At 40.2% G+C, this 16,028-nt stretch overlaps 1 protein-coding gene across 5 annotated transcripts in view; it reads right to left on the minus strand.

Moving 5' to 3' along the window:
* The window catches only part of PLCE1 (phospholipase C epsilon 1), a 335,601-nt gene that overhangs the window by 54,601 nt on the left and 264,972 nt on the right, over nt 1-16,028 (minus strand). For 4 of the 5 annotated variants that reach the window (XM_077779674.1, XM_077779665.1, XM_077779670.1 and 1 more), the window contains exons 10-18: nt 15,738-15,855; nt 12,828-12,984; nt 10,116-10,238; nt 9,894-10,030; nt 7,017-7,255; nt 5,476-5,537; nt 5,227-5,392; nt 2,024-2,131; nt 826-942 (exon numbers count right to left, since the gene is read on the minus strand). In XM_077779674.1, coding sequence (XP_077635800.1) covers nt 826-942; nt 2,024-2,131; nt 5,227-5,392; nt 5,476-5,537; nt 7,017-7,255; nt 9,894-10,030; nt 10,116-10,238; nt 12,828-12,984; nt 15,738-15,855 — 1,227 coding nt within the window. The remainder of the gene's footprint in view (nt 1-825; nt 943-2,023; nt 2,132-5,226; nt 5,393-5,475; nt 5,538-7,016; nt 7,256-9,893; nt 10,031-10,115; nt 10,239-12,827; nt 12,985-15,737; nt 15,856-16,028) is intronic. The other variant, XM_077779680.1, reaches the window with a different exon arrangement.

Here is a 16,028-nt window from a genome sequence, read left to right on the forward strand (position 1 = left end):
TATCTGACTCTGGTTTTTGATTCAGGTCATGATCTCAGGGTCGTGAAACTGAGCTCTGTGTAGGGCTCTGCACTGGGTGTGGAGCCTGCTTAAGATTCTGATTCTCTCTCCCTCTCTCCCCACCCCCAGACCCTCCCCTCCCTACCACACACACATAGGCACACACTCTCCTCCCTTTCTTAAAAAAAAAAAAAAAAAAGCTAATTAGTTTTGTTGGCATAAGTATTGGGGGACATTTTCCTCTGTCCAAACCCCTTCCTCCTCCTGAGAGCCATATTTCCAGAAATGCCTCACCCAGTGGAGGAAGGGAAAAGTATAATGGAATATCTGCCCCTAAATCTGTCTGCATGATAGTTTGCCTGTATAAGGAAGAACCAAGTAGTAACACAGCAACTGTTCTGGTTGGTCTAAGCTCTTTGCCAACTTGGATCCTTCTATCTGTAGTATTAGACACTGGAAAATTTTATTTATTTGCCTTGAGATATTTTCAGTTTTCCACATACAACTGATAGGTGACATCCTAGCATTCCTGATTTGTGGTACCAGAAGCACTGGAGAGCTGGTCTCTCCTTACCTCCTAAGAATTTCTGGAAATGGTCAGAAGACCATAGAACAATGCTTCTATTACTTCAGGTGAAAAGATGGACTATTCAAGAGAAAGTCCAAGTTCCCATGGCACCTGCATTTCTTAGGTCTGAGGGACCCTAATTGTATGTGCTTCATGGCTGAGGTTCAGCTATGATATGGTCCATGTGGCTCCACATAAAAGCAACAGTTACAAGACAAAGGCCAAGACACCGTCCTGCCTCTTAGCTAATAGCTTACCTTGAAAATTTCTGCCATTTTTCGTTGCTGAGGCAATGAACAGTGGTTCTCAATCGATATGATGATGGGCAGGTCAGAGTTGACAAAGGCACTACGATCAATGGCTTCAACCACCTCCTACGGAAGCCAGAACAGGTCATTAGAGTCCAGACATCTTCCAGGGTATCAGAAGGGGCCAGTTACTTACAGCCACAGAGAGCATCTAAATTGTTGTATTGGAAGATTCTAGCCAAAATGGTTTTATCTTTTCAAATGTATTTTCAAATTAAGCAAGATGATAGGCTGTTTTCTATGAACCCATTAAACTGTTCATATTGAGTTTTGTTCACATACTTTATAAGGAAGAGCTATTAGTATGCCAAATCTAACAAATCAGTATGTATACTGATTACATTATAGGTAAAAGGCATTGTGTTGGTTACAGCATCAAAAATGATAAGGCTTAAGATACTTTCCTGTTTTCAAGGAATTTGTAGTAAATCTACCTGGGGCAGTAAGACATATATACATATACTTATGTGTGCATGTAAACACAGTTATCAAATCCTTCTTCTGTGAATATAGAGTACAAAAGTTTCAGGAGAGATTAATAGGAAGATGAGCTAAAGAGAAAATGCATTTTAGCTATCCTCTCTACATATAAGACAGAAATAATAGTATTCCATCCCAGTCTGGCCACAGTTCAGAGAAAAATGATTTTACACAGCCCAAAACATCTGAATGAGGATAGTGACTGCACAATTCAAAACAGTGATCCAATGAGACTAGTCTTCCTGGGTGACCGACTTCCCTAAGTGGAACCAATTCTCATTACTTTATATCATTTAATAATCTCTCAACACATTATGCTGGTCTTTGTCAGCAGGACACCAGGATAAAAACACTTTTAACTCCTGTAGCAAGAGAAAAGCCCCGGCCTTTTACATTTCATTTTATGATATAAAATTTGCAACAATAATTGCAAGGTAATTCATTTAAGGTCCTGGCTGTTAAGCTCTGGTTGAGTGAGAACTTAATGGGAGTTCTAGATCAACTCCTAGAAGGAAGAACATGTGTACGTCCCATACAGTCTCAGGAAGTCTACAGACTTGGGACAAGGACCCCCAGCGTAAGGCGTGATTTGGAGAGCCACTCACTGGAAAGGTGCACAAAGACAGTGACTCTGCGATCGGGTTTAGGGAGTGCTAGGAAACGTTACCTTGAAGGGGATCTTGGTTGTCAGCGTGTGTCCGTGATAGATGATGGGCAATCCATCGTCTCCGTCCCAACAATCCAGCTCTATGCTCCTACAGCCTTGCAGGAGGACCTGTGTGATCAATGAATGCATCCACCCCACGTGAGCAAAAGGACACAGAGCCTCAGATGCAACCCAGCACATGCTTCTACCTATCAGTGTTCACATTCAGAACTAAAGCAGGAGGGTGTTAAGATCTAAAATAAATCTTGCATTTGGGCCAAAAGCTGCAATTCCTTAGGGGAGACAACAGATGATGGTGGAAAACATGTTTTCCAAAGCTGAACACTATCAGAAGGTAAAATTTGATAGCAAAACCATAGGACTATTTCCCCAGAGACTTTAGTCCCTTGAGGGACCTACATAAGGTACATCCTGAAATGAGAGCATCAGGCCAGTGCTCTACCAGGGCAAATATCGGTGAAGATGAAGGGGCTGATGTTGCAGCCCAAAGGAAATGAGGCCACTGATTCCTTAATGACCTGGCTAAATTTTGCACAAATCCAATCAGAGTAAAATCCCCTCCATTTAGACCCAAATTCTTCTACCAGCTAATGCCTTCACTAGGAACACATAGCATGCTAAGACTAGAAGCAAGCAGTCCTCAAGGATTTGCCTTGCTGTCTGATCCTAGAAGAGAGGCAAATAATGCACAAACTGCCTTTTCCCATACGCACAGCATCATTCAGTAACCAATCACAACACCCTTGCCCCTTAAGCTTTGATATGTTTATCTCATAACCTCTTCTGGGAAGTGCTCCAGGAAATTAGATGAGAATTAGATGAGATGACACCTATTTGATATCCCGGATGTAGAGCTGGAAGCAGAGCTCCTGACATGTGCTCGGGCTGCAACTCTGTAATATTTGCTTGGAGCAACCTCTTCCTCTATAGTCTCTATTGTGAACTATCTTAAAAGATTTCCATGTATTGGAAGGGCAAAGTACACCCAGAGGTGGATGTATCTGTGAATGGGCCAACTCACTGATTTAAAACTCCATATAATTATTTCCATGTGGTAACGATCCATCCAATACTGGGGTGAGTGGCCACTGTTGTTGCAAGAAAACTCAGATAGTGGAATCCTTCGTATTTTAATATTTTTTATGACGTCTTTGCTAGATTCTTCCATCCCACAGCATGCAGCACCAATCTTCCCAGATGACCTATCTCCCAGGTGGAACCAATTCTGCAGCCCCCCAAGGCTGTCAGCTTCTTCCAACACCTGAAGTATCTAGAGGCATGTTGCTTTGGGCTAAGGATGGCTGTATCATGACAGCAGGAGCAGGAGGCTGCTTCCTGTCTGTGGTGAGTCATGCTGGGAAGAACACTCACTGACTGGCAGCAGATGAGACGGTTTTTCAGCAGGCAGAGACTAAAGGTCTTTATGAAAGTCTATATGATATTAAGACCTCCACATACAGCTAGAAAAAGAAAACCAGGGCTTGAAATTCCAGGTGGGAATAGGGTTTTTTCTCACTTCCAATCTGTCCCAGGGAGTAAGGCGAGGAGACAGCTAGGAGGCTGAGGGAGAGCAGAGTGCTAAGAAATAAAGGACAAGGGATCTTCACACTAGGTTTAACCACGTCTCTGAGTCTAGTTGAGGGGCTCTTGTGTCTCATTCGAAGTCTGTAACTATCTCTTATTGAGGTGGAATGTTAAGGAGTTAGAAAAAAACCTCTTTGAGGTCAAATAGGGAATTAAATCAAATAGGGAATTCCTATTTGAGGTCAAATAGGAATTAAAGCTAGGACATTGGCTCCGGCTCCTGCTCATTCATTTTCCTGGGAGAAATACACACACACACACACACACACACACTTCATTTCTTTCCCTTATAACTAGAACAATAGATTTCAAACTCCTTTTAACCTTGGAATTCTCTGTGCAAATGGAGGGTCATAGGTAAACACATAAAAAGAACAGGACTTTAGCTGCAGTGGGGGTAGGAGGTGCAGCTTTCCTACTCTGCTGCTTTCTTATCTCAGTGTCCTCAGCCGAGGTCCCTGGACAGAGCACCTAGTTTGAAAATCACTACTCTAGGGACACATCTTCATTTCATAAGAAAAGTACTTTAGGGGCACCTGGGTGTCTCAGTCGGTTAAGTGTCTGACTTTGGCTCAGGTCATGATCTCACGGTTTGTGAGTTTGAGCCCCACATCAGGCTCTCTGCTATCAGCACAGAGCCTCCTTCTGACCCTCTGTTACTGTCTCTCTCTGCCCCTCCCCTGCTTGCTCATGTGCACACACTCTCAAAAATAAATAAACAGTTAAAGTACTTTAGATTTTTAGAGTTTAAAATACATATTCCTTAGTAGATAGGCTTTGGGGCAAAAGTTTGACCCATGCTTGAGGAATATCTGGACTGATCAGGAGAACGATCAGCTCTGCTGGGTTTGTGGAAACAATGATAATTTTCACACTTGAACATCCTCCCACCACCACACATTTCTATTCCCTGAGCCTAGGTTAGCTTCTTCCTGATGAACTCTTCTAGTAGGAGGTCAGAAAACAAGCAGCATAGATGAGGAAGTTGCAGAAAATATAACAGACAACTGACATGCAGATCATTGAGAGCTAGTGTTTAGGTCAAACGGATGTGCTTTTTCTAGTCCAGAGACCCTTCTAAGTTTCCAAGAACACTCCCATGAATTTAAGTGTGTAGGGACAGTGTCCACAGTCTTTGCAGATTTTTGTTCCTTAAGTTGGTTACCATAGGGATGGATTGATTGTCTAACAAACTGCAAATGAAAATAAACAATATTTTGGGAATAACTTCATAGAAAGTTGCATTTTCTATTATGCTTTCCCACTATAATGTATTGATTTATTTAGCATTTAGTGAAACGATCAGATAATTTTCCCATGGGAAAATCTAATTATAGTAGGAGTAGGTCAGACTAACTAGGATTTAAAAGCTATGAGTCTCAAACAAATACTTTTTTTGTGTGCCTAGGATAAAGGTTAAGTATAGATAGGAGGAAGAAAGAAAACAAAAAGAAATAGACAAAACTACAGTGTGTATAGGCAGTTTTCCCACACATCATGTTTCCTCACATTTCACACATAATAGTTTGTAAGTTCTTCAAAGGAGTGAAAAATCAGGTTTTTTGTGACTTACAGTAATGAAGTTTAATGGAAACCCCACCCCACGTGGAGTTCTGTACCTGGCTGTAGAGTTCTACTGAGGACTCTCCTTTGAGCTGGTGGCCTGTGAGGTAGGTATTGTGTGAAGATTCAATGTAATAGTAGGAGAGAGGCAGCTGCAGTTCTTTTACGTTTTCCTGTGACTCATCATTTTTGGAGGCGAAATTATCTTTATCCATCAGAAACCTAGAGAAAACCAAATTTTCTTAGGACTGCGTGGGTAAAATATGTACTCTTAAGTGATGGGCAATAGGTATTTTAAAGGTTACCTTGCAAATCCTTCAAATGACAGTAGACCCTGATGACACATACTAACGCTAGGCTCGAACTTCTGCAAGGGACACAAAAAGAGTGTTATTTAGGTAAAGGAAACTAAGGGAAAAAAACCCCAGCACATCATTTTTTAAAGCTGTTCTGTTTTCATCAGGAAACATCTAAACCAAATATTTGAACTAATTTAGTTATGTAATGGTAAGAGGTAGTTTTTTAGTCCCAAAGAAAACATTTATTATATGTGCGTTTATTATATGAAGCATATTTATTTAAGAGAAAAAGGGAGCGTGAGGGGAAAGAATACGGTTCACATGAAAACAAATGGTTACTGGAATATCCAGGTGAAAATGTAGATAATAATAGCAGCTCCTGGCAGAGCTAGTGAGAGGCAAAATGATGATTCATAGAGAACACTTAGGACAATGCTCGTACTCAACAACAGTGTAGTGAGTACCCAACCATGTGACCATCATCTTATGTCACTAGCATTTCCGGTAATCAACTGCTGGATAGAGAATCCACTGATTCCCCCATCGGTTGATGAGGGAGGTTGAAAACCTAGACTGACCCTGCAGCATGTGACGTGGCCATCATGAGTGTGCTACTCCATGTCCTACCACCCTCTAGTGGAAGCTATCATCATATCTTGCCTGGGTTACTGTGACAGCTTCCCACCTGGTCTCTCTGCTTCCACTCCATCCCCAGCACAGTTCATTTTCCAATGGGGCCAGAGTGACCTCTTGAAAACATATATCAAACTATGTTACTCCCCTGCTCAAAAATTCCAAATAGCTTCCCATGTCACACAGACTAAAGTCAAACTCCTCAGCATGGCCTAAAATGCCCAGGCCCTGCCTACCTGTCTGGTGTCATGTCTACCATTGTGCCTCTGGCTTATGTGGCTCCCACTACACTAGCCTTTTAGTTGTCTCGCTCCGGCCTCGGTCTTTGAGCTTGCTCCTCTTGGTCTGGAATTCTCTTTCTGCAGACTTTCACGTAGCTTATTGATTCAGGGCTCATCCCCACTGTCACCTCCTCAGGGTGGCCTGTGCTTACCACTCTCAGCCTTCCACATCACTACATCCCCTTACTCTGCTTTATTTTTTCAGAACCCATGAATACCTGAAATTACATTCTCTCTGTATTTGTCTATTGTCTGCCTCACCCACTAGGTGAAGGCCAGAATGTGATCTTATTTACTACTATATTCTAGGTCCTGGAACAGAGTCATAGAAGGAGTTAATAAATACTCATTAAATGATCACAGTTGAAAACCTAGACTACTAGTTTTATTACGTGCCAGAACAACAAGAAGGAATCATCTACTGATTCCTTATAACAGTCACTAAGAGAAGGCTTGAGATCTATGATACTTATATGTTCAATAAGAACACTTATTTGATATTAAACAAAGCCCCTCTGTTTCTGTCCCAGACGAGAAGGTTTTGGAAAGAAGTATAGACACAGTGTGTTTAGCAGAAAATTATTAGAATAGTCAGAGGCTCTGCACAGACGTGCATATGAAATGGGTACAAACCTGGATGATGCTGAGGATCTCATCATAAGTGCAGTGCTCTCCTTGGCAGTTCACTAGGAAGTCATTGAGCTGGAGGATGCCAACCCCAAACACGCCCAAGGATGTACTCTCAACCCCAGTGCCATTTGTCACGATGCTTGCAGCAGCAATGGCATCAGATATCTGCCGCTGGTTGTCTGACAGCTGCTGTTTACTCTTAATGAATAACCCCAAATCCGAGACATTTCTGGTCAATAAATCTGAAACAGAACCACCCACAGAACATGAACAAGCTAGCCAGAATCTTTCACGAAGTTCATTTTGGAGATAATGGCTGTGGAATTGGTAGGCTGTAGAAGATCTTCACTGATCTGTCTAAACAAGCCATCCAACTCTGTGCTTACTCATGGATTCACATAGTTGAAGGAACAAAAAACGAATCAATGAATAAGAAAAAGACACTAAGAGAGAATGAGGTCAATAATCTTGAAAGCCTATGAGCTCAGGGTATTAGATGAGAACGAAATGTACATTCAGTTAGGGACTTGAGGCTGAATTTGAACTTTGGTTTTTGAGGATTACATTTTTGCTTTTAGAGACAATGAAGGTGTACCCTTAAAATTACAGTTTTTTTGAACTTCAAGAGTGTAATTATAAGCATTTGTGTGCAGGCTTCAGGGTGAAAATAAGTTTTCAACTTATTTGGGTAAATATCAAGGAATAAAATTGCTGGATTGTATGGTAAGAGTGTATTAAGTTTTGTAAGAAACTGCCAAACTCTTTTCCAAAGTGGCTGTGCCACTTTACCTTTTGACCAGCAATGCTTCGCATTGGCACCACATTTATGGCCATTTATTTTGATTCTTGCCACTTTGGAAGAGAAATTGGCAGTTCCTTATGGGGTTAAACACAGGCTTACCCATACGATTTAGCAACTGCATTCCCAGGCGTTTACCCAAAGGAGTCGAAAACTTATGTCCACACAAAAACGTGCATATAGATATTTATAGTAGTTTCATTCATAAAACTACTAAAAAGTTTCATTACTAAAACTTTGAAGCAGCCAAGATGTCCTTCAAAAAGTGAATGGATAAACAGCAGTACATATACACAATGGAGTATTATTCAGTGACAAAAAGAAATGAGCTACTGAGCTGTGAAAAAACATAGGGGAACCTTAAACACATACAGCTAAGAGAAAGAAGCCAATCTGAAAAGACTATATACAAACTATGATTCCAGCCATATGGCATTCTTGGAAAGAAAGAACTATGGGGACAGTAAAAAGGGATTCAGAGGAAGGTGGGAAGAATGGAAACACGGGGAACAGGGGATTTTTAAGACATTGAAAGTATTTTGTATGATATTGTAATGGTAGATCCATGTCGTTATGCTTATGTCAAAGCCCATAGCATGTACAACACACACAGTGAACACTGAACTATGGACTTCAGTTATTAATACTATGTCAGTATCAGTTCAACTGTCACATACCACACTAATGCAAGATATTAATAATAGGAAAAATAGTGTATGTTGGGGAAGGGAGGATATGGTTGACTCTTAAACAGCATGGGTTTGAACTGTGTGGGTCCACGGATGCAGATCTTTTGTATAAACAGTGTAATACCATAAGTGTATTTTCTCTTCCTTATAGTTTCCTTAATGTCTTTTCTCTATCTTCCTTTATTATAACAATATAGTATATAACACATATAATATACACACAAAATATGGATTGATCAACTGTTATTGTTATGTTATCATTAAGGATTTTGGCCAAGAGCAGGCTATTAGTAGTTAAGTTTGGGGGAGCCAAAAATTAACCCTTTGGATGTTTGACTGCATGGGGGATTGGAATCCCTAACCCTTGCCTTGTTCCAGGGTGAACTATATATGGGAACTCTCTGTACTTTCCAATAATTTTTTGTAAACCTAAAACTGCTCTAAAAATTAATGTCTATTAATTTTTTAGGCACTTGCGTGGCTCAGTCGGTTAAGTATTTGACTACGGCTCAGGTCATGATCTTGTGGTTTGGGTTTGAGCCCCACGTCGGGCTCTGTGCTGACATCTCAGAGTCTGGAGCCTGCTTCCGATTCTGTCTCCCTCTCTCTTTGCTCTTCCTCCACTTACACTGTCTCTCTCTCTCTGTCTCTCAAAAATAAATAAACATTAAAAAAATTTTAACAAGTACAGCTACTTGACTAATCCGTAGTTATGTACATTTTATGACTAAAGTTGAAAAGGTGAATTTTCTTAGTTGAGGACAATATAAGTTTTTAAGTAATAAAAAAGCAATGGTAAGAGGACAGTTTCTTTTGCTTTTGCTTTTTTGTGTTTCTAGTTGTCAGCAAGAATGGAAGAGAAATATAATAGGCTGACAATGCATCAGTGATGATGACAGAATAGAATTTTTGATGTGGTTGGTGATGGTGGTAGCTGTGAGGGGACAAAGGAGGCAGACATCCCGGTTTACCTACTGCCCTGGAGTGCTCTGCTCAGGTAACTAAGGAGTCTCTTAGTCAAAGGACAGACAACTTCCACCCTGGGGTTGAGCACCTGTTGGCCTGCAGTCAGGGAGGAGATGGGTAGTGTACCACACACCTAGTGGACATGTGGACACAGGTGGGAGGTTTTCAGTTGACAGAATGATTGGGAGGCTCTATTGATTAAATATTCTGGAATGCATACAGACACAGACCATGATGCATTTCCTTGCCGAAAATGCCAGCAGCTCCTACCCCCGACACACCGTGAAACAATCCTCAAAGTGTTTCATCACTCTGCAGAGAACAGCATGCCATGTGGGACGGGCTGAGGGTTTGTGTGACTGGATCTCTCATCTTCGTTTTTAGAAAAAAAGGTCCTAACAGGAAATATGAACTTGTTACACAAACCTAGGTCAGGCTGAAGATCGCTGGTGTTTTCGTCAATTGTTAGGTTGGTGTAGAGTGGCACTGACTCAGAGCCGGCTCGGTTGCAGGGCACAGCATAGACGTCGAAGAGATCCTTCAGGTCTTTGCGGCTCCTCACACTGGGCGAGGATTGGAAAACACTCATGTTTACTATTGTTACAAAGATGGGGGGCTGAGAAAGGGTAGGAAGAAAGCATGCCGTACCTGAATGATTTGAACAGCTCAACAAATTCAACAAAGCTCATGTTACTATCTGAGACCATGAAGCTCTGGAAACCCTTCATTCCGCCTTTGATCCGCCCGTGCCAGCTGCTGCTGCTCCAAGCACTGCAACAAAGACATGGCCTTAACAGACATGGTCATTGTGCCCTGGATACGTCCTCTGATGGCCATATGAGCAAAGAGATCGACTGCAGGTCATTCAGGAGTTAGACTATCCTCCAGACTTTCTTTTCACTTCTCTCAAAATTAATCTATAGTGTGTCAGAGCAAACATATCCTACAGTGAAACCTCTTCATGTTTACAGCCTACTCAATAGGGCCATGAGGGTAATGTTCCTCTACTAATTAACACAGTTCTTCAGAATCACAGGTCTATGGGGGAAAGATAACTTAAATTCAATGTTTCTGAAGAAAACCCCTTTTTTTCCCCAAAACTGTCCCAAATTACTCAAGCATAACCTATGGAAGATTATGCATGTTCTTTCCTATATTCTAAAGTATAGAAACACATTGGAGAAGAAAATCCATATCAATGTTTTCTCTTTTTCCTTTCTTCACCAGTTATTAGATGAAAACAAGGAAGGACTTTTTATATTAACGGAAAATGTGAGTCACAAAAATATTAAGAATGGAAGGAAGCCAACTCTGCCTAGAATATATCTGCACCTGCCAATGCTGTGTATTCAATATAAAAATACCAGACAACTCGGTCAAAAACTCATTCTAGCTGTTTCACAACATTTTTATTTTCCATCCTGGTTCCCTGACAAGATAGTATATGAAATGTTTTGACTGGTTTTTAGTTAAATCAATAAACAGGATCTTCCTTTTTTTTCCCCCTTTTGTTTTTTGTGCTTTATTTTATTGTTTTGACTTTTGAAATGCTTCAAATATATAAGAAGTATAGAGAATGTTGTTATGAATAGCCAGTTTATCCTCAATCTTGCTAATAGTGTTTATTCATGGAAAATTATTTTGCGTTGACATCTGAAGGTCACCTCTATACATGGACGAAAAGTACAAAAGGATGGATTTACAGTTCTTTTGTAGGCATGGGTTGTTGATCCCCCGTGGTGTTGGAAACAGAGGGTGGAGGTTCAGGAAGTTGAAAAAGTCAGACGAGTGGCTTATCACTTGCACTTAAGCAAGTACATTCCCTGTCTTCCTCCCGTCTACTTCCAGGTCAGCCGCTGTCTGCAGGAACCTTTAGGAAACTCGGTCCACTCTCTCCCTTTCTAGGGCTTAGCCTTGCCTTTTCCTTGAACAGCATTCAGGGTGATTTTTCTTCCTTGCCTTGTCTTTTCTTTCTGTTGTAGTCTACTCAGTGGGCACTGATTTCTGTCTTCCTGGGGGAGGACCCTGTGATCCTACATCTGGCATGTTAGTTCTGCCTCTTGGAGAAGATTTTCCTCCCTTCCTCTGTCCTTCTCTTTCCTGCTCCTGAGTGATGTAAATAAAGCGAAAGCCACTTAATCTAAGTTCTCCGGCTCTTTTATTTACTCAGGACACTGAACAGGCTGAAATATCATGTAAAGAATTCTGATTCTTTGTAGCTCTTAATTTTGTTACAAACCTAAACTTATGGAAAAGTTGGAAGAGTAGTACAAAGAATTCCCATGTACCTTTGACCCAGTTTCACCGAGTATAGAAATCTGAATGTATAAGGCATAAATTATGTTTATTATTCATATTGTAAAAGAATGCTTCCCTTTAAAAGATGATTTACTGTAGGGTTCTTATCAGTAGCAAACTTCCTTCAGAGAGTCAGAAAGTGTGTATGTGTAATTAACGTTTCCAAAGCCAGTGTCTGCACAGACCCATTTCTTCCTCCAATCCCTCTGATAAAGTAAAGAATGCCTGTTTTATCTTGGTTCTGTCTGAACCTCTGCATTTCTTAAACTTTTTGAGGGGTCGAGGGAGATGGTGTGGCATTCTAATTCCTTCGGAAAGCTTTCGTGTTAATATTATTTCTTCTCAGGGGGTAGATGTTGTTTCAAATCTGTAATTTACATGGCCTTTATAAATAATTTACTATAATACCTCCTTTAGAATTACACCGAACATGCCTAACTTGCTATAATACATTCATCTTTATAGACAAGTATTTTGCCTTATATATGAGATGATATGGAATATATTTCCCTGTCAGCAAAGGGTAAAGTAGCTTCTATTCAAACTTAATTTATTCCTCAGAACAGTGCTATCCAATAGAAGTTTTGGCAATGATAGAAGTGCTCTATATCTGCACTGTTCAGCATAGTGGCCACTGGCCACTTGTAGCTATGAAACACTTTTAATGTGCATAGTGTGACTAAGGAACTGAATTTTAAGTTTTCTTTAATTTTAATAGATTTAAAATTGAATTTAAATAGCCATTATTATTCCCCTAAGCCCCACCCCACCGCTATTATATTTGACAAAGCAACTTTAGAAAATCATAGATTGGGTAATGTTAGTGCTACTGACCTTTGAAGGATTAGTCTGTCAAATAGTTAGGAATAATTATAGTCATATGAGAAGGTAGGAGTGTAAAATCAGGAAAATTGGAAGCATTAAAAAATTTTGGGGTTTTCAGTTTTCAATGTAATTGTTAACTCAAAATCAGAGTCTTTCCACAGAGCACTGGAAGATGCCCTTCTAACACAACTTGAATGATATGAAGGCTCCTTCTGTTTTATCATGTTAAGGCCCCACCTGGACAGGCTCTTGTTTGAAGAAGACAGCACAGGGGAAGACACTGGCCTGTTGGGGGATGATGTGCCGGTGGACAAGTTAGGGGACCCAGCCGTGGTCAAAGAGTGGGCTCTTCTGGAAGGCAGAGTGTTAGGAGGGCTCATGATGGCATTTGCCTCTGGAAGAGAGAGAGACAGAAATGAGACAATGACGCCACATTATCCTTTCCCTAGAGTTCAAAGAAAAGCCAAAGATGCTTCTGAATGTCTGAGCAAATCAATTTATGCAGGCAATCTCTATACAAGAAACATCAAAATAGGCTGATGAATGAACTAATGTGGGTTCTCAACCTTGGTTGCATTACTGGAATCATTTGGGGAACTTAAAAATATAGAGATATTAGGGTTCTAGTCAGAGGATGTTGGAATCAGTTAGGTTGGGGTGTGGCCAGGAGATCCAGATATTTACTTTATTTATTTATTTTTAATGTTTATTTATTTTTGAAAGAGAGAGACAAAGCATGAGTGGGGGAGGGGTAGCAAGAGGGGGAGACACAGAATCCAAAACAGGCTCTGGGCTCTGAGCTGTCAGCACAGAGCCCAACACAGGGCTTGTTCCCACAAACCATGAGATCCTGACCTGAACCAAAGTCAGATACCTAACTGACTGAGCCACCCAGGCACCCCCCAGATCATTTATTTATTTATTTATTTAACATTTTTTTTAAATTTAAATCCAAGTTAGTTAACATATAGTGTAATAATGATTTCAGAAATAGAATTTAGTGATTCATCACTTACATATAACACCCAGTGCTCATCCCAACAAGTGGCCTCCTTAATGCCTCTTGCCCATTTAGGCCATCCCCCACTAACACCCCTCCAGCAACCCTCAGTTTGTTCTCTGTATTTAAGAGTCTCTTATGGTTTGTCTCCCTCTCTGTTCTTATATTATTTTTGCTTCCCTTCCCTTATGTTTATTTTTATTGTATCTTAAATTCCACATATGAGTGAAATCATATGATATTTGCCTTTTTCTGACTGAATTATTTCACTTAGCATAATACACTCTAGTTCTATCCATGTTGTTACAATGGCAAGATTTCATTCTTTTTAACTGCCAAGTAATATTCCATTGTTTATCTATATCTATCTATATCTATCTATCTATCTATCTATCTATCTATCTATATCTATCTATCTTCTATTTATCTATCTATACCATATCTTCTTTATCCATTCTTCAGTTGATAGACATTTGAGCTCTTTCCATACTTTGGCTATTGTCAATAGTGCTGCTATAAACATTGGGGTGCATGTGCCCCTTTGAAACAGCACACATGTATCCCTTGGATAAATACCTAGTAGTGCTGTTGCTGGGTCGTAGAGTAGTTCTATTTTTAACTTTTTGAGGAACTTCCATACTGTTTTCCAGAGTGGCTATATCAGTTTGCATTCCCACCAGCAGTGCAAAAGTGTTCCTCTTTCTCCGCATCCTTGCCAACATCTGTCACTGCCTGAGTTGTTAATTTTAGCCATTCTGACAAGTGTGAGGTGATATTTCATTGTGGTTTTGATTGTATTTCTCTGATGATGAGTGATGTTAAGCATCTTTTCATGTGTCTGTTAGCCATCGGGATCTCTTCTTTGAAAAAGTGTCTATTCATGTCTTTTGCCCATTTCTTCACTGGATTATTTGTTTTTTGGGTGTTGAGTTTGATAAGTTCTTTAGAGATTTTGGAAACTAACCCCTTATCTGATACATCATTTGTAAATATCTTTTCCCATTCTGTTGGTTGTCTTTTAGTTTTGTTGATTGTTTCCTTTGCTGTGCAGAAGCCTTTGTCTTGATGAGATCCCAATAGTTCACTTTTGCTTTGTTTCCCTTACCTCTGGAGATATGTTGCCTCCAGAGAAGTTGCTGCAGCTGAGGTCAAGAGGTTGTTGCCTGTTTTCTCCTCTGGGATTTTGATGGCTTCCTGTCTTACATTGAGGTCTTTCATCCATTTTGAGTTTGTTTTTGTGTATGGTGTAAGAAAGTAGTCCAGGTTCATTCTTCTGCATGTCACCATCCAATCTCCCCAACAGCATTTACTAAAGAGACTGCCTTTATTCCATTAGATATTCTATCCTGCTTCGTCAGGATTAGTTGACCATAAGTTTGTGGGTCCATTTCTGGGTTCTCTATTCTGTTCCATTGATATGAGGGTCTGTTTTTGTGCCAGTACCATACTGTCTTGATGATTACAGCCTTGTAATACAGCTTGAAGGGATTGTGATGCCTCTTGCTTTGGTTTTCCTTTTCAGGATTACTTTGGCTGTACGAGCTCTTTTCTGGATCCATAGAAATTTTAGGTTTATTTGTTCTAGCTCTGCGAAGAATGCTGGTGTTATTTTGATAGGGATTGCATTGAATGTGTAGACAGCTTTGCGTACTATTGACATTTTAACAATATTTATTCTTCCAATCCATGAGGATGGAATATTTTTCCATTTTCTTGTGTGTGTCTTCTTCGATTTCTTTTGTAAACTTTCTATAGTTTTCAATGTATAGTTTTTTTTTTTTTACCTCTTTGGTTAAGTTTATTCCTAGGTATTTTATGGTTTGTCTCCCAGGTATTTAAAAAAAAATGAATCTCAGCCATGGTTGAGAATCACTGGTCTAATTCTCCGCCTTGTATTTTGTATATCTCATATCCCCTGTCTATAAGCCCAAGTTAATCAAAGAGAATCTTCTTCCAAGCATACTATGCTTGCAGAAACACCCCTTGGGTTCCATCATTTAGTTAAATACAAAGGTTAAGTATATTTAACAAGACAAAAAGTTTTGTTAAGAATGCCCACAAGACTTAAACCATAATTGAAAACCAAATGCATTATTTTTCCCTATAAAATAAAATAAAACATCCCTGATGTCAATATGTGGCTTTACCTGATTCTTCTTGCTCATTCATGTCTTGAGGGTCAGAACCACTCCGGCTGCGACACTCCCTGTGCATTTTGGCTTTTCGAGTGGCCATCTCATCATCGGCTGCCTCTCCGCTCTCACCCTGGGAACACACACATGCCAATACCTTTCATTCTGTGTTTCTCTCCCTCCTGGCACTGCTTTAGCTCGGGCAGTTCCCTATTTTATGACTTCCCCACCTTCAATATCCTGACCCCAAACCAGTATAGATCCCTGTGAAGGCTGACCAGGTATTCTCACATTACACTGTCCCTC

The sequence above is a fragment of the Crocuta crocuta genome, unplaced genomic scaffold, assembly GCF_008692635.1.
Source record: "Crocuta crocuta isolate KB4526 unplaced genomic scaffold, BGI_CrCroc_1.0 scaffold170, whole genome shotgun sequence".
Lineage (NCBI taxonomy): Eukaryota > Metazoa > Chordata > Mammalia > Carnivora > Hyaenidae > Crocuta > Crocuta crocuta.